This window comes from Acartia tonsa, chromosome 2 (assembly GCF_053477335.1).
Source record: "Acartia tonsa isolate MP-2025a chromosome 2, ASM5347733v1, whole genome shotgun sequence".
In the NCBI taxonomy this organism is placed as follows: Eukaryota; Metazoa; Arthropoda; class Copepoda; order Calanoida; family Acartiidae; genus Acartia; species Acartia tonsa.
This window is the reverse complement of record NC_137261.1, coordinates 51,211,388-51,231,711: the sequence shown is the minus strand read 5'-3', so window position 1 is coordinate 51,231,711 and position 20,324 is coordinate 51,211,388. Positions and strand designations below refer to the sequence as shown.

At 32.4% G+C, this 20,324-nt stretch overlaps 3 protein-coding genes across 3 annotated transcripts; all 3 read right to left on the bottom strand.

Annotated features, from left to right (window-relative positions):
* Positions 1-14,675: 14,675 nt before the first annotated feature.
* Positions 14,676-16,241, bottom strand: LOC145312857 (uncharacterized). Its single transcript, XM_080152093.1, has 2 exons — positions 15,716-16,241; positions 14,676-15,619 (listed from the first exon to the last, which is right to left on the bottom strand). The coding sequence occupies exons 1-2, from the start codon at positions 16,176-16,178 to the stop codon at positions 14,997-14,999; spliced, it is 1,086 nt and encodes a 361-aa protein (XP_080008219.1). The 5' UTR covers positions 16,179-16,241; the 3' UTR covers positions 14,676-14,996.
* A 94-nt stretch (positions 16,242-16,335) lies between these two features.
* Positions 16,336-18,493, bottom strand: LOC145312601 (uncharacterized). Its single transcript, XM_080151858.1, has 7 exons — positions 18,379-18,493; positions 18,055-18,108; positions 17,861-17,919; positions 17,653-17,778; positions 17,113-17,440; positions 16,847-16,986; positions 16,336-16,728 (listed from the first exon to the last, which is right to left on the bottom strand). The coding sequence occupies exons 1-7, from the start codon at positions 18,491-18,493 to the stop codon at positions 16,435-16,437; spliced, it is 1,116 nt and encodes a 371-aa protein (XP_080007984.1). The 3' UTR covers positions 16,336-16,434.
* LOC145312856 (uncharacterized) lies at positions 18,344-19,757 on the bottom strand. Its single transcript, XM_080152092.1, has 2 exons — positions 19,440-19,757; positions 18,344-18,896 (listed from the first exon to the last, which is right to left on the bottom strand). Exons 1-2 carry the CDS (start codon positions 19,601-19,603, stop codon positions 18,641-18,643), a joined length of 420 nt encoding a protein of 139 aa, XP_080008218.1. The 5' UTR covers positions 19,604-19,757; the 3' UTR covers positions 18,344-18,640.
* Positions 19,758-20,324: the final 567 nt, after the last annotated feature.

Here is a 20,324-nt window from a genome sequence, read left to right as displayed (position 1 = left end):
CACCTCAAAAACAAGGCTGTATGAAACACGGGTCATTTTTAGCCTCTTGAAACGTGTTATAATCGAGCTTTTCTTTTTGAGGGGGGTACATGGATCGTCTTTTTCCCTTGAACCGATTCTATGAATAACTTGTAGAGTAGCTTTACTAGGGAAAAATCCAACCCATACTTTAAATTATGTATTTTTTTCTAATGAAAATAAAAGACTATAAAAATATTATCAAAATTAGACAAATCTAAAACAATTTAATATAATTTTTAAGAAAAAAAAGCATGTATAAAGACCTATTTATTAAAATGGGGAAATAAGATTTAAAAAACGAAGACCCTATAATGAAATGTTAGACAATAACCCTTTTAATAGAATGGTCATAATACAGCTAAAAAATTATTAGCAAATTTTGTCAATAAAAATTAACATTAGTAAAACAACACAAGAATCATAAAATTAGAGGTTTCGTGATAAAAAAAACTAAATTAAAAGAATGAAAATTTGTAAAAATTAAAGAGGACATTGAAAAAATATTTCTAGAAAAACTAATTTGAAACCAATAGTTTAATGTATTCTTGATGTAAAATAAAATAAAATGTGATCTTGCTAATTTATGAAATGAATATTGTAATTTAGTTGAGATATACACACACTATTAAATGCAAAATCTTAAAAATCAGGTCGCCAATTCCTAATAAAACATAAAAATCAACATAAAAGTCAAAGTCATCCTTTCTGCCTCCCTTTTTTCCTTAGGCTTCAGGCCTATAAAAGTAAACCTGGAAAAGAGAAACAGTCAGTCGTTATACGGAATTACTATATCACACTGACTCTTTTCAAAAATTCTAAAATTTAAGGGAAGACTCCCTTCTCTTGCTTTGGAATTTCTGGAGGGTCCTGGCGGCTCAAACTTAGGATTTTTCATTTAAAACATACCTAAAAAATAAAAAGTTTTGTTAGATAAAATTCATAATACTTTGTTAAATAAATTATAGAATATCATTTTGATGTTGGTCAATTGAGATAAATTTAAGGGTAAGGCCTTCTTGGGGCCTAAAAAGCTTAGGCATCCGGACGGATAGTTATCTCCAAGTTTTGTTCTGAAGAGAACTCCTATAAATATTTTTAGAATAAACAATCAGAGTGTGCATTTCCTAAAGACGAGAAGTTATTAGCCGCGGCTGTAAAGTCCCGCAAATACAGCGTCACCGCTCAGGGTGGTTCTACCACCTGTATTTGTCAGGGCATTCCCGCCTATCCCAGCCACGCTCAGGTGGACAATTGAGAGGATTGACAATGGCTGATAATTTTTCAGGAAGGACAGCTCCAATTGAAGGGGTAAATAGCGCGTGTATCACCATAAGTCGCAAGTCACTACGGGGCTAAATAGGGATAACATAGGGAGATACGGTGGTAGCTCAGCTACCAACGGTTGATGATAGCTCGCTATCTGACGGCCGATACTAACAACCGGATCCTCCCCATGCTTCTGAAGTCCAGGAAAGTTGGAGATCATTATCTATTCGGACAATTTAACATTTTCGGATTAGAACTTTGAATAAGTTCACGTCTTAAAGGTAGTTTTACTTTGCTAATACTCTGGAAGATCGGTTCGGAGCTAGTCTAGTGATTTTCTTACCTGACAAAGGTACCTAACAAAGAACTTCACGCCTCACGGGGATACAGGCAGCAGAACGGAATATTGTAGTCATGTTCGCATGACTCTAGTAATCACAGTAGATACTTTCAGTCCAAAAGTGTTGGCAAAGTTAGTTACCTAGGAATAAAAAATACTTAGACTAAATAACAGTATAAAGTTATCAGTAATGTCTTAGTACCATTTTTCGGAATAGGGCTTATAAACAAAAGACTATCTCTTAAGTGTATTTGGGTTTAGGATCGGTGTAAAATAATACCACCATTCTAAGGTTAGATATACTTGTCAAACAGGGATTAATGCGTCGCTGATCTGGAAAGGAGACATTGGTGAGAGATTGTAGTCCTGTGAAGTAGTGATAAAGGATTACATTTGTCCCTGGAACCCGGAGGTGACCCACCGTACGTCAATTTTAAACTTGTTGATTTTTCTACTTTTTTAACAACAAACTTTTATGTGATCTAATTATCCGAATGATCTGATTTTTGGTATAGTGATTCCTGGGACAACAAATTTACTTACAATTTTGCTTCGACCCTTATACATTTATATTCTGATTATTCAGTTAATTCTGACACTATACAAGTTTTAATGATTGACCCATCTTTTTATTGCTTCGCTTTTATAGATGTTGTCATCCTTGTTTGTGTACATAGACATGTTTTTAAAGTAATTTACATCAAAACACCATAAGGCTCACTTAGTATAAATATTTGAATTTTACTTTTAGATTAAGGGGATGTCAAAATTTTCGAATGAACTTCGCTCACCTATCCCCCACCTGACGAATCGCTGTGCATGCCACTGCTTATCATATTGTTACCTAGTTGTATACGTGGATAATATGACAGGGGAAAAATAAGGTTGCTATCTCCCCTGTCATTTGTTGGTCAGTTTGTTCATTCAGTAGGAGGACGAAGGAGGGGAGTGGCAAAGTTTGTGGAAGGTAGGAATCGTTATTTTAGCCTGCTGTGTGTTTGACTTTCTTAGAGAACATGAAAATCTGGTGTAATATCCAAGTAATAATATATCCATTGTTGTATATTAAGTGTTGTTTGTCCCGTAAGAATTGAAATCAACCATAAACTATCTCTATGTACCACAGCTTTCAACATATCTTCGGACAATTCACACAGTTTCGTATATCTATGTAATATGTAGCTGTTACCAACAAGTAAATTAATTCTAAAAAAATACTTGTAAAGGTTTTGTGATTTTTAGCAAAATGGGGGGCCAACGTTTAGTAGCAATGATGACCTTTTTATCTGCCCCCCCCCCCCCTCCCACTTAAATACTAATTTATATCTTTACCCTATTCATGTGTTAAATTGTTTTTATTTAGCAGAGATATTAAGGGAAAAGGCAATTATTGCACATCCCTACTGATATTAAACAAAATTACCCCTCAATCTCATTTACCTTAAATTTTTTTCTGCCAGATTAAACCAACCAATCAAAATTAAAGAAAAATATCCAAAGTTTTTGAGCCAACAAAAGAGATAGTATGATTACAAAACAATGGGTACTAGTATAGCCTTCAGTCCAATGTCCCCTGCCTTCATGTGAAAAAGTCAAGTTAACACCAATCCAAATTTGATTGGATGGTTCAAACTACCTTATAAACATTGATTTTTCATCTAATGAAATATAAAAATCAATTTATCGTCCATTGTCGTATCCTTAATTGTCGTATTCTTATTTATAAGCTTTCTAAAATAAATTTACCCCCACTGTCTGAAAAATTATAATGTTTGTATATTTTAGTAAACAAAGTGCATGCATACACGTATTTCACGTATATATGCATAGAGATTAGGGGATAGGATAATGGGCGATAAATTGTAATAAATCCACAAGAAAAAAAAACAAAAAAATCAATCCTTCTGTAAATTAGAATTATTGATTGTAAAGTTTGGAACCAACCAAACAAGATCCAATAAGCATATACTTTAGGTACTAGTTTAATTTAAAAAGCCAATGTCCCCTCCCTCCCTGGAATGCATGGGAACTTTAAATCATGCAATTTAAATATATAATTTATTACAGAAATCTGTAATTTATTACATTGAAGTTAACATAACAAATATTTAGATATTGTAAAGCATAGTAATAATTAAGGGTCGGCAGCCACAATTCCATTTAGAACAATTAGCAGCCGCTATTAATTCACATAGAACCAGTATTTGTTAAAAACTATTTTTGATTGGTTGTTGTCGTATAGCCTCTGTTGTATAGGGGTGCAGTCACTTTTACATTACTAGCGGCTTCGCCCCTAGCCTCAAGGGCCTTTGCCCCAAGAGGTTTGATCAACCTTATTTTTCGTATTTTAGATTTAAAAGATAAAATAAAATAAAAAATGGGAGGGGGAGTTGGGGTTGTCCTACTCCCCAAGAAAATAGCTATAAACCTTACCGGGACCTATAAGAAGCTACCCTGTAAAGGAGAACCCGATCGGTTCAGCGGTTAGCGAGATCCTTGGGTACAAACCAACAGACAGACAGTCATCGTTCTACTTTGTATTATAGATAAATATCTTAGTAATCAAATATTCAAATGCCATTCAAACGTTTCATATTATTTTTTTTAAATCGTAATTTCAAAGAGAAAATGACCAAAGAAGTTATGGTAATCGATGTAATTACAGAGATGAAAATATTCAAAAGTTTCGTAGCTTCAACATCATTTAAAAAAAAAAATTGCGTTAATATTTAAAAGGAAGAAGCTTCAAAAAATCATGGATATACAGACCGACGTGTTGAGTTCTAGAGGAGATATTTAGTGCTCAGGGAGAATAAGAAAAAGAATGACCGACAGACTGACAGACCAAGGCTGAAAGATCTTTGGTAGGAGTATCATAACAAAAAAGTGTCTATCTATAATAACAGTCGAGAAAATGTATTTTACCTATTTCGAACGGATAGAGTGAATTAGATTCGCTACTAGTAAAAGAAAACTGTACAAAAGCAAAAGAAACATTTTTGGTCAGAATTAGTATAAAATTATTCCACAAATATGATGAATATTGATAAATATCAACATTAAAAACCAAAATATTAAAAAGTACATCATTGATAAGTTGGGTAGATTAAAAAAATTACTTTTCTTAAATTGACTATAATCTACGCAGCAATTAAAATAAAATATTTATATTTTTTATAATGAGTCATAAAACGTTTAAGCACAATCATATAATTAAAACCAAGCCTTAAGATGGATATCTATTTGTCTATTTTCACTTTTATTGGCGTTGTCACATCCTTGTTAAGTCCCGGAGGATGTAAAGTTGATTTAAAATTATTCAAGGAGGGAGGGGACATTGTACTGTAAATCATATCAGTACCCAAATTTTAAAAAACACGTTCCCTGTTTATTTGTTATCTAAAAAACTGTAGCCAGTTTCGTTAAATTATTTTATTTACAGATGGGGTAATTTTGTTAATTGGAGATATACATTATTATCTCTCAAAATTTTGTATTTAAGTTTAGCTAAATATTTGACTGCGCAGGTAATGTCTGTTTAAAAGTGAAATTATGTCTAAAAAGAAACCACGGAATTAGATAATCAGCGAGGCATTTGGTGCTTTTTAACTTTTTAAGAAAACCAATAAGAAAATCTATCTTTTTAAAGCAAAGTGTAGTATCTATATAATCAAATCATAAAAAAATAATTTCTGACGAAACACAAAATACATAACTTTTGTACAACTTCGTCTTCCTGTGACGTTATATTCTCCATCTCTTTTTTAGGGATTTCCTTTCCCACTTCTCCTCTCATCTCCCTCATTTTATGACGTCACAGGAAGACGACGTGGTGCAAAAGTTGTGTATTTTGGGCTTCGTCTAATTTCTGCAGAATTAGGACCGGTTCAAAGCCATACTGAGAAATCAAGATGCCAAAATGACTGGAATATTTTTTTTCATTTAACTATTCGCGTAAAACTTTCTATAATACAATGCGATAAATAACTATTAAATTATGTAGAAGCAAGTAATTTGTTAAAATTTTCCGTTGCCCTCCATTTATAAAAAAGATGTCAACCTCCATTAGTATCTCAGCGCAAAAATTCACTGACAAAAGGAAAAAGTGCAAAAAGAATGATAGAAAATTAGAAAATGGTATGATAAACATATATTGTAAATGTTGTCTTTTATTGCACGACAGACGGACTAAATAAATTGTATACTGAATGTTTTTTTAGTTAAAAGTTAGCTACTAACTCACTGACGGACAAACGAACGGACCGGTTGAAGGACGGACAAACATAGTGAGTTTGAAGTTAGAGTAGCTACGCTTTTCATCAATGTAAGCCCTGCTTCAATGGAACTTTGCGTATAAGCATTTTTATTTGCTGTGTGTGTATGTGTGTGTGTGTGTGTGTGTGTGTGTTGAAATCTTCATAAATTTTGAGAAGCTCTCAGTTGTTATAGTGAGTTGTTATAAACAATATGTTTTGTTGTATACCTTCTTACAGAGTACAGTGATAGTTAGATTTATATCTTCGGTTAACAGTGTCATAATAAAAGGGACAAGCCAAGAAGTAAATTTATACAGAGAGAGAGGGGACAATGGACTAGTGGTTTATAACACTAGGCCTCAAAGTTTTATGATAACGTTTTCTTATTAGTTTGCTTAAAAACTTTGGGGACTTTAGTGAATTTTGATTGGTTGGTTCGTTGAGATGGGTATTCAAACATAATTTTAATCTACAGAAGGGGTTATTTTGTGTATCATCATTGGGGATGTACATCAAATTTTACGGCCATTGTCCTATCTCTTTAGATCCCTGAAATTTATAATTATAGATGTATATTTGCCTTATTCATCAAGGTATTTTGCAGATATTTTTCCTAAGAAATTTGTGCTTTCTTAACTAACAAACTTTATGAGTGTCCTTTAATAAAACGCTGAATTGTTGACATTTAATAGCATGATCAGTATAGAAATAGTTTGCAACAACAAGTTTAGTAATCACCCAAGGCAGGTTTTAGCCTATTTATAGGGGGTAAGAGAAGTACAACACTCCATTCCAAAAAAAAATTTCATAGTGCTCAAAATATTATTTTAAAAATCTTTTTTTTTGTACATTTAGAAAATTAACGTTTACATAAATCTTTTGCACATAATGTGAACTGTACACAATCGGACTATGAATATGCTTGTCATTTACAAGATTATAAAATGTACCAATCAACGTTAGGTAACCTAAGGACAGGCGAATAAACCATAGTTATAAAGAACCGGAGTAAACGTAAACAGATTGGACTAGTATTATCAAAATTGCATTCATTATTATGCCTTTTGCAGAAAAAGGCTTATAGTTTTTAATTCTTCTAACAATTCAAAAAAAAATGTGTAATACCTTCTAGGCAGCCATTGTAACCTCTTGAAAGGTGGTCTCCAAAAAAAATTTCTGTCCGAGTGTCTGTCTTGTAACACATTTTTCCTTGGCGAAAATTTGAAAATACCATGTATACCTACTTTAATTTAAGTCATATATTTTTAACTTTGGCATATCCTGGCCAATTTCCTTATGAAAGCTGTCTATAATAGGATGCGATAAATAACTATTTAGCTAAATCTTATACGTTGATATATTTGTACACAAAAGGCCTCTAATCTCTTTTTTATTTTTAAAAGGCATCATTTTTTCATGAAAACTAATCGTGTTTGAAATTAAGTGTTTAGTATTAAATTTGATAATTCTAAAGTGAAGCCTTTGGCGAACTTCTTATTTCAAACATGTCAAAAAACAAAACAAAAATATATGTGTAATATTTAATATTATAATCATTGTTTAAAGACAAGAGCCCTGTAAAAAAAACAAGGATAACAACACACACAAAAATAAAGCTCAACCTATATGACAGTCAGACAGGCTAATATAAACATTTAACGAGTGTAAGCACTAAATTATAGTAAAATGTGGCATAATTGCTTATATACAGGATGTATTTTAAAGGAAATCCTTACATTTTTAGAGCTTCACTTACAACATTGGACCTTGTCGTCCTAGTAATCAAGACAGTTTGAACATGCACAAAGTTAATGTCATGGAAGTTAAAAATAAAACAAGGATGACAACATCCATAAGTAGCGAAGCACAAAAAATCGTCGATTGGAATACGTACAGGTAGATTTAAAAGGTTTTTACTAAAATCAAGAATAGATTTATTGGATAAAATAAACATGAAACCTTGTTTTATTTTGCATGATGAAGTAAATTATATTAAAGATGCTCATAACAATGGGAAAAATTATTTTGATACTTATATCCCATAAAAGTTTGAAAATTGCATCAAAATAAACAAAGATATGGGGAAATATGTAAAACATATAAAAATAGCCAAAAACCTGATAAAAGGCATTCTGGCCGTCATGGTTGTTTTATTAAAACGACAAAAAATTTAATTTTTAAATCCTTAACTTAAAAAATTTGGAAAATCGGACCATATACACTGAAGATATGGAAAAAAGTGTTAAATATATAAAAATAGCCTAAAACCTACTAAAAAGGCAGTCTGGCCGTCAAGGTTATTTTGTTTAAAAGACGGGAAATTTAATTTTGATATATATAACTGAAAAAATTTTGAAAATCGGACCAAAAAATAGCCTAAAACCTGCTAAAAAGGCAGTCTGGCCGTCATGGTTATTTTGTTTAAAAGACGGGAAATTTAATTTTGATATATATAACTGAAAAAATTTGGAAAATTGGACTATAAACACTGAAGATATGCAGAAAAATGTTAAATATATAAAAAACAGCCTAAAACCTGCTAAAAAGGCAGTCTGGCCGTCATGGTTGTTTTCTTTAAAAGACGGAAAATTTAACTTTGATATCTATAACTGAAAAAATTTTGAAAATCGGACCATAAACACTGAAGATATGGAGAAAAATGTGAAAAATATAAAAATAGCCTAAAACCTGCTGAAGAGGCAGTCTGGCCTTCATGGTTGTTCCTTTATACAACGGGAAATTTAATTTTGATATCTGTAACTGAAAAATTTTTGAAAATCGGACCATAAACACTGAAGATATATAGATAAATGTGAAAAATATAAAAATAGCCTAAAACCTGCTAAAAATCGGTCCGAACGCCAGTGATGTTTTATAGTCAATTGTGCTCCTTAATAATGGGATTGCTGTCAAAAAATTTCAGCATTCTATCTTTTATAGGAGCTGAGTAAATCCCATTTCCCCCATAGCGTTACGGACTGACGGACTGACGGACTGACGGACTGACTGACTGACTGACTGACTGACGGACGGACAAAGTGAATTATAGAGTAGCTTCGCTACTAATAAACGTACGGACTTTCTTAAGGTTGTCAAAGAAAAGAGGCGTTTCTAAATTGTACCTCATTGCTCCACGAACTTTCATGCAAAGTTTAAAATCGAAAGAACAAATCCAACATGCCTAAATCATAAAAAAGATATATCCTTACGTACGTACCAACCGTGATTATAGAAATGCTTACCTTTATAAAGAATGAGATATTATTTGTATAAGTTGAAAATGTCAAAATTAAATGTATCACCTATTATTTACAATTCTATATGGTCTCAACTATATTTAGAACAAACAGCACTCCTTTCATTTTTAGTAGCGAAGCTACTCTATAATTCACTTTGTCCGTCCGTCAGTCAGTCAGTCAGTCAGTCCGTCAGTCCGTCAGTCCGTCAGTCCGTAACGCTATGGGGGAAATGGGATTTACTCAGCTCCTATAAAAGATAGAATTCTGAAATTTTTTGACAACATTCCCATCATTAAGGAGCACAATTAACTATAAAACATCACTGGCGGTCGGACGGCTTTTTAGCAGGTTTTAGGCTATTTTTAGATTTTCCACATTTTCCCCCATATCTCTGGTGTTTATGGTCCGATTTTCAAAATTCTTTCAGTTAAAGATATCAAAATTAAATTTTCCGTCGTTTGGAAAAAACAACAATAACGGTCAGACTGCCTTTTTGCAGGTTTTTAGCTATTTTTACATTTTCCACCATATCTTTGGTGTTTATGAACCGATTTTCAAAATTTTTTCAGTTATAGATATCAAAATCAAATTTCCCGTCGTTTGAAGAAAACAACTATGAAGGTCAGACTGCCTTTTTTGCAGGTTTTAGGCTATTTTATATATTTTTTACATTTTCCCCCATATCTTTGGTGTTTTTAGTCCAATTTTCAATTTTTTTTCAGTTAAAGATGTTAAAATTAAATTTCCCGTCGTTTTAAGAAAACAACAATAATGGTCAGACTGCCTTTTTGCAGGGTTTTGGCTATTTTCAATTTTTTTACATTTTTCCCCATATCTTTGGTGTTTATGATCCGATTTTCAAAATTTTTTCTGTTTTAGATATCAAAATTAAATTTCCCGTTGTTTGAAGAAAACAACCATGACGGTTCTTCCCATCCACGAAATTTTGTGCTTCGCTACTTATGGATGTTGTCATCCTTGTTTATACATTCTTCTTTATTTTATAAACATTATAAGGGAAAAAGATATATTCTTGGCTTATGATTAAGATAAAAGCCCTTTGCAAATATTTTATTTTATTAATCTATTTTGCAAATATGATTTAAGGAAAAAAATGTAATTTATTCGGCTACTATTTAAGATAGTTTTATTTGAGTATTTTTTTGACATGTTGTCATTTGCTCTATAACTCATTTTTTCTATTTTAATGAGTCCAACACTTTTAATTACTTGGATATTACACCAGATTATCTTATCATGTACTCTAATAAAGTGAATCTTGTAGCTTGCTAAAATAATGATCTTCACCATCCATCCCTCCTAATGGAAAACCAACTGAACCATAAGTGCTGTCAATGTTAGCAACCATAATTGACGACAAATTTTCCCCTGTCATATTATCCACATATATTCTATATCTATTATTCTTGAGCATTTTACAGGCAAATATGCTTTAAGCCAAAATGTAACTCAACTTAATTGTAATGAGTAACCTAAGCTAACATTATATCAGGGAGTGAGGTGACATTGGACTGTAATTTATATTGGTACTCAAAGTTTTATAAAAGCATAAAAGAATTAGATACTTTTATTAAATCTTGATTGGATGGTACAAACCTTCAGTTTCACTTTTAAACCAACAGTATTAATTAATTTGGTCTATCAAAATTTATTGTCCATTGTCTTATCCCTAAGAAACCTAAATTCAGATTTATATGTTTAGACCATAAAATGCCCCTAGGGCACAAAGAGAGCATGTTGAAACACGGATCTTGAGGGATAAGACAATATATCATAAAATATTTACATTTCCAATGATGATAAACAAAATGGTTCCTTCTGTGAATTAAATTATTGGTTGAAAAGTTTGAAGCAACAAACTAAAGTGTCTAAGCCAACGAATGAGAGAGTGTGTTCATAAAAGTTTGGATACCATGATAAGTTTACAGTCCAATGTCCCCTCCCTCCCTGCCTGCCTCCCTGGTGTAAGAGATACTCTAATTATTAAATCACAAGTGACATAATGGCAATTACCATTTCAGACTCATATGGTTGTCAACATTTATTTAAAAGATTTGTACACATTGTACAAATTCCTCAAAAAATTGAAAAAAAAGAAAACGTATTTTTATGCTTATTTAAGATAAGGTTTGGCTTTAAAGGGTCAGTTCCTAATTTGAAAGAGAACCCGCAGAATGAAGTAATTTGGATTTCTTTTACACAAACTTTATTTGATTGAAATAGTAAAATTAACTTAAAATTATGAAGTATCCATGCTATCACTCAAACCCCCACCCCTTTATTTTTTAAACAAATTATGAATAAGGGGAGGTAGTTTATTATTTTGTGTATGACCCTGCAGAGCCTATACCTGCGATGTTAAATTATATAGGGGGAGGGAGGGGGGATTGGATACTCGACTAAGTGCTTTGAGGTAAGCATACAAATTTACTGTACAAATCTCGTAAATAGGGACTCACATAATAAACTCACCAAATGACGCAGATTTGTCACAGGGATCTAAGGGGATAAGACAATTCATGATAAATTGTTATACACCGACAAACAAAATTATTCCTTCTGTATTTATTGGTTGAAAAGTTTATACACTACTAGTTTGGAATTGACTTCAGTAAAAGTAGCAACAGTTTTGGAAGCAGCAAATAGGATATCATTGTTGTAAAACTTTGGGTACGAGGTAAAATTTCTAGTCCAATGTCCCCTCCCTCTCTCCCTGGAATTGACCACTAGAGAGAAAACTAGAACAATTTCAATCAAAATTAGCGTGGTATGGATTTAATATTGTGTATGTGAGGGGGGGGGGGGGAGTGTATGTATATAGGAACTTATTCTCGACGACCTTTTCGTTAGTGAAAGACTTTCGGATGGACGTACAGTACAGACATATTCAATTTTAAGAGTAGCTACACTACAATTACAAATGGATCATATAAGAAAGACAAAAACCTAATAGATAAAAAGAGTTAGAAAAAGCAAAGATTTCAAAAAAAAAAAGATAAACAAGAATGTTTAACTACAAATAAATTCTTATATAAAAGTAACAGGATGCGTTTCTATCTGTAGCTTAAGATATCTCTATAACTACTGAACCAATATGGTTCTCCTTAACAGTAGATTCTTATATATGTCCAAGGAAGGTTGTTAACTATTTTGGAGGAGGTTATCTTCACCCTCCCAAGAGAAATCGCCACTTGAAAAAAAAAATAAAAAGTGGACGTTCGACTGCTATCCCCTGCCCTCAAGTAAGAGTCTATTTATTTAGAAAGGGAAAGGTAGGTTTCGGGTAAAATCCGTAAAAGTGTGTGTATTAAGGCTTAAAAATAGTAGTAGATAATATTCACTAAATATGTGTATTTCTTATTGAAAAGATCTATAGACAATTTTTTTTTTTAAAGTTTACACAAATTTTTATCGTTCTACTACTGTTTTTAACTTAAAACACACAACCTTTACGGATTTTACCCTCAAACTACCTTTCCCTTTATTAACTTTTATTTATGATGGAATTAGTTGTTTTGTTATGAAATCTGGTAGAATTAATTGATTTATATCAATGATGTGTCTACTAGATATTTAAAATATTAACTATTCTAAACCCTAAACGTATCGTATTTCGAGAAAATTTGGAAGGGAATTTAGAGATATGAAAATATTGAAATTGGGGAATATTTATATACGTGTGCAAGAATTCTATTTCAAAAATAGGATATTTATTCCCCTCTCCCTTCGTTCAAAAATACATCCCTATTTCTATTTTTCTAAATATTCAAATTTCTTAATATTTATATACGAAGTACTTCGTAAATAAATAGAAGATTTTGAAAAATAATAAATTTTTACGTTTTATATTTCTATTTCGAAATAAATCACGCAATCTTAAATTAAGTATGTTCGTTAAACAATTCCGAAATAAAATTTACTAGATATATTAGACTTTTAGGTTCTTTCTATGAAATTAATGTGATGACATAATTTCCTTACTCCAAAAAGTCTACCTGTTAAGAATACGACATTTTAGACGTCTTACTTTTTTCATTGCTTTTTTTACAGGGTAAAATAAAAATTCTTCCTAATATTAAAAAAGGATAATTTTGCATTACGTAAAAAAAGTATATAACGATAATGAAATATGTTAAAGTTAACTTATAATAGTTTGTAATTGTATTTGTAACAATATATTTATAGATTCCCTGTTATTTGATATCATCCGTTTCCGGTGTATGCTGTTATATCAGGGATAAATATATACACAAAAATTCCTCCAACAAATTTTTATTATTTACCGTGGTCAAAACATATTAAAAAATCTTATTTTAAAAAATGTAAATATAACGAAATAAATTATATTGAAGTTTCTAATTACCCATGTACATTTCTACCTCGTGCACCTCGTGCACACACACATAGTTCTTCAGTCCTTATTTGAATTTCAGAGTGTATTGACACGTCATACTACGCGTTAGTTAGATACAAAGAAAAGTGAAAAATAATAAAAAATTTAATATTCAATGTGAAAACTTCAAATGGAATTATATTAATACAATAAAATAAAGTGATAAATATTATTTGCATAGTTATAAAAAAAAGAAGAAAGAAACAAAGTCAAGTGTCAACACAAGAAGATCTAATTCTGTACTGTCGTCCGAAAAAAATTATTGTAGTCTATTGTTTTGTGTGAATGTCATAAGAGTACATACACGTCAAAATAATAGGCTATGTTTTCTATTTCGGAAGGCAGTACACATAATCATTTACTGTATATTAAGGTAAGGATTTTGTAATAATTTGTAAATATAAAGTGATAAGTCTGTTCGTTATAACTTAATTATTCTTATTTTGCCTTTTGGTAATTTCAATTTTAAACGCACAGATTTTATACTGTGAATAATTCGGCAAGCTCCATACTTTGTTTTTAATTATGTTTATTTTTTATTTTTTTATATCGTTCCAAAATTACAAAGTATCGGGTGTGTTTTATCGATAAGTCTTACCTAAAAATATTGAATCCCTGTGTTCGAAAAGAATTTCCGTGCATTTTTTTACGTCGTTCAGAACGGCTCGGCTCCACATTAGTTAAAAGTGAGTTTTTACAGTAATAATATGATTTAACGGTCTATTTCCTTAAATTAAACTTAAAAACCATATGTTACCAAATATACACACATCCGCAGCCGTATTTCTAGATTCGGCTCCGCGTTTTTTTGCGTTGAAACTCGGTTTTAAATGTACGCTCATATTAAACCTGATTATCAAGCTGTTTTTAAACAAATTTACTTACAATTTTGCTTAGACTCTTATATATTCGCATTCTGATAATTCAGTTCTGACATTAATGTCCGTATTTTTTTTACATTTTAACAACAAATTTTTATGTGACCTAATTATCCGATTGGTCTGATTTTTGGTTTACTGATGTTTGAATGTACAATAATATAAGCGAAGCGGCAAGTACGCATTTTTATTTTTTTCCATCACCCTTTAATTGAAATTCAAACTTATTTTTGGATATTTAGTATTTACTTTCATTTGATGTCCAACTTATTTACTCTAGAACCTCGAGCAAGAGACCATCCACGCATAAAGACACAAGACAAGTATGATTTGAGTAATGTTTTTGGCTTCGCTACTTATTGATTATTCATCCTTGTTAAATTAAATAACAATACTGCAAAAAAAATAAATATATCAATAAACAGTTTTTTGGGTTTTATTACAACATTTATTTTATAATGGTAATGATACAGATATTTAAAAAACACAAAATTATTTCATTAAATTATTTGTTTTACTTTTACTTCTACTTTATTTCTTTCCAACATAATTAATATGATAAACATATTTACAAAAATTATTTCACTTTTCCAGTTCCTTGGTTGCTGTCTTCTTGGTAACTTTTACCTGTCTATCCCAAAATGCTTGGGACTTCTTGGGGACTAGCTTGTTCATCTTCAAGAACATGATGGCGTGGATGGTTTCTTTCTCTAGGTTATAGCGCCTCGATGAGTAAACTAATTTGAGGTGTGAGAAAATTCTCTCACACCTCGCATTAGAAACAGGTAAGTTGTTGAAGTTGGTCATCAAACTGACAAGTCCAGGTGGATAACATATCTTCTCTGCAACATGTTCATACCTGGCAGTAAGCATCCTGTGGCTTGCGGTCATTGCTCCTTGTTTGTACAGTTTCTGGCGTTCTTCAACATCGAAATCCTTGGACTTAGATTTTTTGACTTTCGCAATTTCCTCCTTTATCTTAGCGACTTCACGTTGGTAACCGTATGTCAAGGCATGCAACTTGGATTCTTCTATGTTATTCCAATCCTTCAGCCCAGCTTTCAGGTGTTTCTTCATGACGTCCAGGGGATCCTTCTGTTTGTCACGTTGTTCTTTCTTTTTCTTCTTGGCTGCTGCTTGAGCCTGAATTTCTTTGAACTCTTGTTGTTTGTTCCATAACATCTTTTGGATGGGTGTCATCATGCCTGTAATACATAAATATAATTAATAAAAATGATAATTGAATTATTTAACTAATGTTATTATTATTATCTATTTTAATTAATATTGTATATCTTTACCTGTGGGAGGTGCAGTTTCTGGAGATTCGTACTCGTCAGCTTCGGAATCCTCATTGTCGGCATCCGCATTAGCTCTACGCAGGTCGGCCTCTTCATCTGCCTTTTCTTCAGGACTTAGGTTGGCTCTCAGTGAGATTCGGTGTAGCCGTTCACCCAACAACCTACAATTTTTGGGTGCTTGTTGTAAAATTGTTTTTGCTTCATCCTGTGTCACCGTAAAGCTTTGTGTGCCACTCGCAATCATTTCCAAATGACTGCGTGACAGGGGGTGTAGGTAGAGACAGACTTGCCAGCCTGCATTAGTACGGACAATCTTGTTAACTCTCAGGTGAAGGAACTTGAATACACGTCTAGCGAATAAGTTGCCAGGCATACTTGTCCGTAGGGTAAAGAACACCGTATCCAGCATGGTGAACATCTGGACGATTGTGGCCTCATGGGCTTGTGCGGGAATTGTCAGCATGGTATCCACACACTCCAACACTTGCAGGACTTCTCTGAGGGCAAGAACCTGGTCAGGTGTTGGCCACAGATTGTCATACTTCTTGTTGACTAAAATAAAAATTAAAAATTAAAAATTAAAAATTAATTCTATTGATATATACAGTTCTAATTTTTAATTAAGGGAACGAGAGAAGAAATAATTTATTTAGTTTAAATTTTAATAAACTTCTATTTGTTACCTTTCTCTTTTGTTTAATTAAGGGACAGAGAGAAATTTAAGTTGGTAATTTTGTTAGTTTTAAATTGTTGTTTAAATTATAATTAACTTTTTTGGGTTTACCTTTCTGATCCTGCACGGATTTTTTCACCTTCTGAAGTAGTTGTTTGTTGTCAAACAACTCTAAGAACCGCTTTATCATGTTCATTCTGGAGCTCCATCTCGTCTCCACGTATCTGGTAAGCATACGTTGTCCACTCTCTACCAAAATGCGACGCAGCTTCTTGTTATTCATAATTTTACTGACCAGCTTTGCCAGGTTAATTATGGTTCTGTTGTACCCCTTCCCTTTCTAAAAAAATATAATATTTGTTAATTTTCACGTTTTTGTATAATTTATTATTTAACTTTTTAAGTTACTGTATAAGTTATTTAGTTGGTTCTATTAATCATTTAATTAATTTACTTACAACTTTGGCAGCCTGCTTCAACGCCAACTCCACTTGGTGGTTGAGGCAAACACCTCCCACTATAAGTCCACATTTCTGCTCATCACATATCATTGTTTTCTGGATGTTCTCTTCTATTAGTTTCCCGAAATTTGTGATTGCTGAAAAGAAATAATTTAATAAATTAATATAATTTAGTTAAATGCATTTCGTGAAACTACCCCTGTAAATCATTAAATGTAATTCATTGAATTTTTTGGGAATGAATTTAATTTAACTTTACTTACCCTCTCTTTGTTGTGGATCTTTGATGGCGATGGACCTGTAGAAAATCGCACTTGATATGCCGCCATCGCCTTGTCTTGTTCCTGCCAGGGTTTCTTCACCTCCATCCTGACCCTCACCTTCGGCTTCTACAACACCATCCTCAACCTCATCTAAATCTTCTATAACCATATCCAACGGGATTTCATCTTCACTATCAGCCTCAGGTGTGTCTTCCTTATCACTATCATCATCATCATCACTGACTCCCTCATCTTCATCCTCATGGTTCATGAAACTTGTATACTCTGTGGGGGTTTTCCCGTGCTCTTCATTGAGTATCTTGACGGACTAAAGAATGAAAAATAAATTAATGATTTACTTTCTAATGGTATTGTTTTAGAATATTAATTCTCGTATTCATTCAAATATTCATCTAAAAAAACTGGTTTTATCTTACAATTGTACATTTTACATCTGCGGAAAGCCATTTAAAATACGATGCGAGAAAAAACTATTAAATAGTTATGATTTTATAATTATAATTTATAATTTTTCATTACCTTTACACAGTTGGCAGCCGAGTCGGATGTGGAGCTGAGAAGTTGATAATGCTCAAGCCCAAACCTTTTCAACAGTTCTTCGAAATATTCGTAGATGCTGCGGCCGGAAGCATCGGGTTTAGGCATCTAAACATAAGTAATTAATCAAATTATCATTTAGGTATTTGTGGTCATTCTAAATTTCTAAGAATTAATTTTAAACTTATACCTGTTCACAGGCGAGCAACAATTCTTTGGGACCGTCTGCATCGGTATAGTTTGCAGTTACTGAAAAATTAGTAATTCTTTTATATTATTCATTCATAATAGTTTACTTTACTTTATTTAATTCAGGTTATGTAGCTGCTGCAGTTGTAATTGCATTAATAAATAATAATAGTTTATTTATTTTATTTAGGTTACCTGCAATGAAGTCGGTGTGGTGAACATTGCCGAAGTCGAAGGAAAGGTGCAAACCTGCGGAAACAAAGATAATATTGATTATAATTATTTGTTATTTAAAATAATTAAATATTAACATTTTTTCCGCAGGTGTGCACCTTTCCTTCGATTTCGGCAATGTACACACCCGCGGAAGTGAAGATAATTTAAATTAATCATTTGTTATTTCTTTCAGATTTTGAAATTATTTAGTAATGTTTTAGTTTATAAATTATAATACTTAATAGTTAATAGTTATTAATACCTTTATTTTCTAAAATCTTCTTGAAGGATTCCATGTAATACTTGTGCTGCCCCTGCAGCCAGTTATGAAGCTGTTTGCTGGTGGGTGCATCCTGCTTCTTGCCTTTCTCAAGTAAACCGACCTGCTTGGCGATGAGATGGTCAAAGGCATTGGCATCCTTATCCTTAAAGCGAATTTTTTAAAGTTAGTATGTTTTTCAACCTATTTTTAAAAAATACACTATTCTAACTGACATGAAGATATATTTCGATTTTAGCAATCATTTTCAATTAATTTTGTTTAAAAAAATATAGGTATGAGACATTAGATAACAGCAAATATGATCAAAAATATTAAACATACATTTACCATAAAGCGAAGGAAACTTTCATTATTAACCAGTTTTCCTGTTATGTGGCGCAGCGCTTCTAGGGCAGTGACGTATATTTTGACTTCATGGATAACTTCAGCATCTGCCTGGGCCTGTTGAAACTTCCTCTGAAAGCTGGCCAGGTTCACTCCCTTCCTATACTCTCGGTAAACATCTCTGTGGTCAATGATCCAGTGACGGGTAAACCTCCTAAACAGGTAAGCAATTAATATTATTTTTTTTAGCAAAGCTACTCTATAATTCACCTTGTCCGTCAGTATATATTTTTAATCAATGTTTATGAATACTTAATACCAGTGTTCTGGAGCCGGGAGCAGCAACATTTTTTGTGGAGCCGGATCCGGAGCCGTATTTTTTGTTAAAAACGGCTCCGGCTCCGGACTAGGTAAAAATGATTTTTTAAAGTAATATTATAATTTGGCAACGGTCTATTTCCATATAATAAACTGAAAAACTATTGTTACTTAACAAATAGACACACATCCTTCTACTTTTATATAGCTTTAATCAAATAAAAGCAAAATATTTTATATTATTTATCTTATTTTATCAAATTCAATAATGAAAAAAAATTGATATATTAATTTTAAGGTAGGAGCCGGAGCTGGAGCCGGAGCCGGGAGCCGTATTTCCAAATACGGCTCCCCGGAGCCGGAGCCGCATCAAAATTATACGGCTCCGGCACGTTGCGTTAATACATCATGTTATTTTATGTCAACTTAATATTATTACCTAAGAAGGTTAGTTTCTTGCAGTATAAATTTCTCTCTTGCTTTTCCATCTGTGGGGTATTCTTTCACGTGGTATGTGCCATCCCAGGTATTGAAGTTACAGTATTTGCACCCCCGCCCCCACGGGGTCTTATGCTTACCCTTTCCAGGGTAGTTGGGGATCATGTAAGCATGATCTTCAAGCACTTTAACCAAGTAGACATAAACCTGAAGTAATTTTAATTTTATTAAACATTTTATTTAATAATCTCACACCTGTAACTCTTTTTTTAGTTGTGTTCCTTTCTTGACTTTTAGTTTTGCTTTCAAAAAGTGTCACTTTTGCCCCCCCCCCCCCCTCTACATTTTATTATTATTTTTAGTATTTATGTTTGTACCTTATCACCATTACTATATGTTATCCTCTTCCCATCAAGAATTGCCCCCCCCCCCCCTCTACATTTTATTATTATTTTTAGTATTTATGTTTGTACCTTATCACCATTACTATATGTTATCCTCTTCCCATCAAGGCGGTCATAGAGCGAGTGTGTGTCCCCTTGTACTGTACCCACGCAGTCTAGGTAATCAATAGAACAGTTAATTTAATATATAGGTAAAGTAAAACAAACTAGTATTCTAGAAATTTATGTATTTACGGTTGAGATTGTATGGTTATTAATTATAAATATAATATAATGTATTTTATTTAAGTACAGACAAATAGACATCCTGTCAATTAAATTTTTAATGTTACTACCTATGTTATTGATATTAATTATACTAATTTAAGCTTACCTTTGATGAACATATGTTCCGTACTGTCACTGTTCATCTTGGGTTTATTCTTGGATCCTGCTTTACGGCCACCTCTCCCTTTTGGCTTTTCTCCAGCTGGGGATGACTG

Bases quoted from the DNA above. Each gene is read 5' to 3' on its own strand.
- LOC145312857 (XM_080152093.1), bottom strand. From the start codon at position 16,178: ATGCTGACAATTCCCGCACAAGCCCATGAGGCCACAATCGTCCAGATG. The intron at 15,620-15,715 runs GTAAAGATATAC...TATGTATTACAG, and splicing joins AGAAACTGCACCTCCCACAG to GCATGATGACACCCATCCAA.
- LOC145312601 (XM_080151858.1), bottom strand. From the start codon at position 18,493: ATGCCAATGCCTTTGACCATCTCATCGCCAAGCAGGTCGGTTTACTTG. The intron at 17,441-17,652 runs GTAATGAAAAAT...TTCATTCTTTAG, and splicing joins CGGCTGCCAACTGTGTAAAG to TCCGTCAAGATACTCAATGA. The intron at 16,987-17,112 runs GTAAGTAAAGTT...ATTTCTTTTCAG, and splicing joins AGATCCACAACAAAGAGAGG to CAATCACAAATTTCGGGAAA.
- LOC145312856 (XM_080152092.1), bottom strand. From the start codon at position 19,603: ATGATCCCCAACTACCCTGGAAAGGGTAAGCATAAGACCCCGTGGGGG. The intron at 18,897-19,439 runs GTAATAATATTA...TTACCTGTTTAG, and splicing joins CAAGAAACTAACCTTCTTAG to GAGGTTTACCCGTCACTGGA.